This window comes from Myotis brandtii, unplaced genomic scaffold, assembly GCF_000412655.1.
Source record: "Myotis brandtii unplaced genomic scaffold, ASM41265v1 scaffold636, whole genome shotgun sequence".
NCBI lineage: Eukaryota > Metazoa > Chordata > Mammalia > Chiroptera > Vespertilionidae > Myotis > Myotis brandtii.
Window position 1 is genome coordinate 136,978 of NW_005370438.1, and position 387 is coordinate 137,364.

At 62.8% G+C, this 387-nt stretch overlaps 1 protein-coding gene across 1 annotated transcript in view; it reads left to right on the forward strand.

The window, feature by feature from the left end:
- The window catches only part of B3GAT1 (beta-1,3-glucuronyltransferase 1), a 9,867-nt gene that overhangs the window by 2,122 nt on the left and 7,358 nt on the right, over positions 1 to 387 (forward strand). The window contains exon 3 of the mRNA XM_014528474.1: positions 240 to 376. Within this exon, the coding sequence (XP_014383960.1) occupies positions 240 to 376 (137 nt within the window). The remainder of the gene's footprint in view (positions 1 to 239; positions 377 to 387) is intronic.

Below are 387 nucleotides of genomic sequence, written 5' to 3' on the forward strand. Positions count from 1 at the left end.
GGAAGGCCAGTGAGCACAGCCCATACTGGGGGAGTTCCCATTTCCACTTACCAGGCAGCTGGGAGGAGCCATAAGGAGGATGCAGGCCAACGACCTGACCCTTTTAGGGGTCTTGGCCCCTTTGGGAATCAGGTGAATGCTCACACACACACACACTCTTCTCCCCTGTGCTCATCCCTGCGCGCTGCCCCCGCCCCTGGCGCCGTCGTCTGTCATCTCCGGACCTTGCCGCCGCTCAGGTAATGAGGAGCTGTGGGCCCAGCCAGCCTTGGAGATGCCGAAGAGACGGGACATCCTTGCCATCATCCTCATCGTGCTGCCCTGGACGCTGCTCGTCACCGTGTGGCACCAGAGCACCATCGCGCCCCTGCTCACCGCGCACAAGGG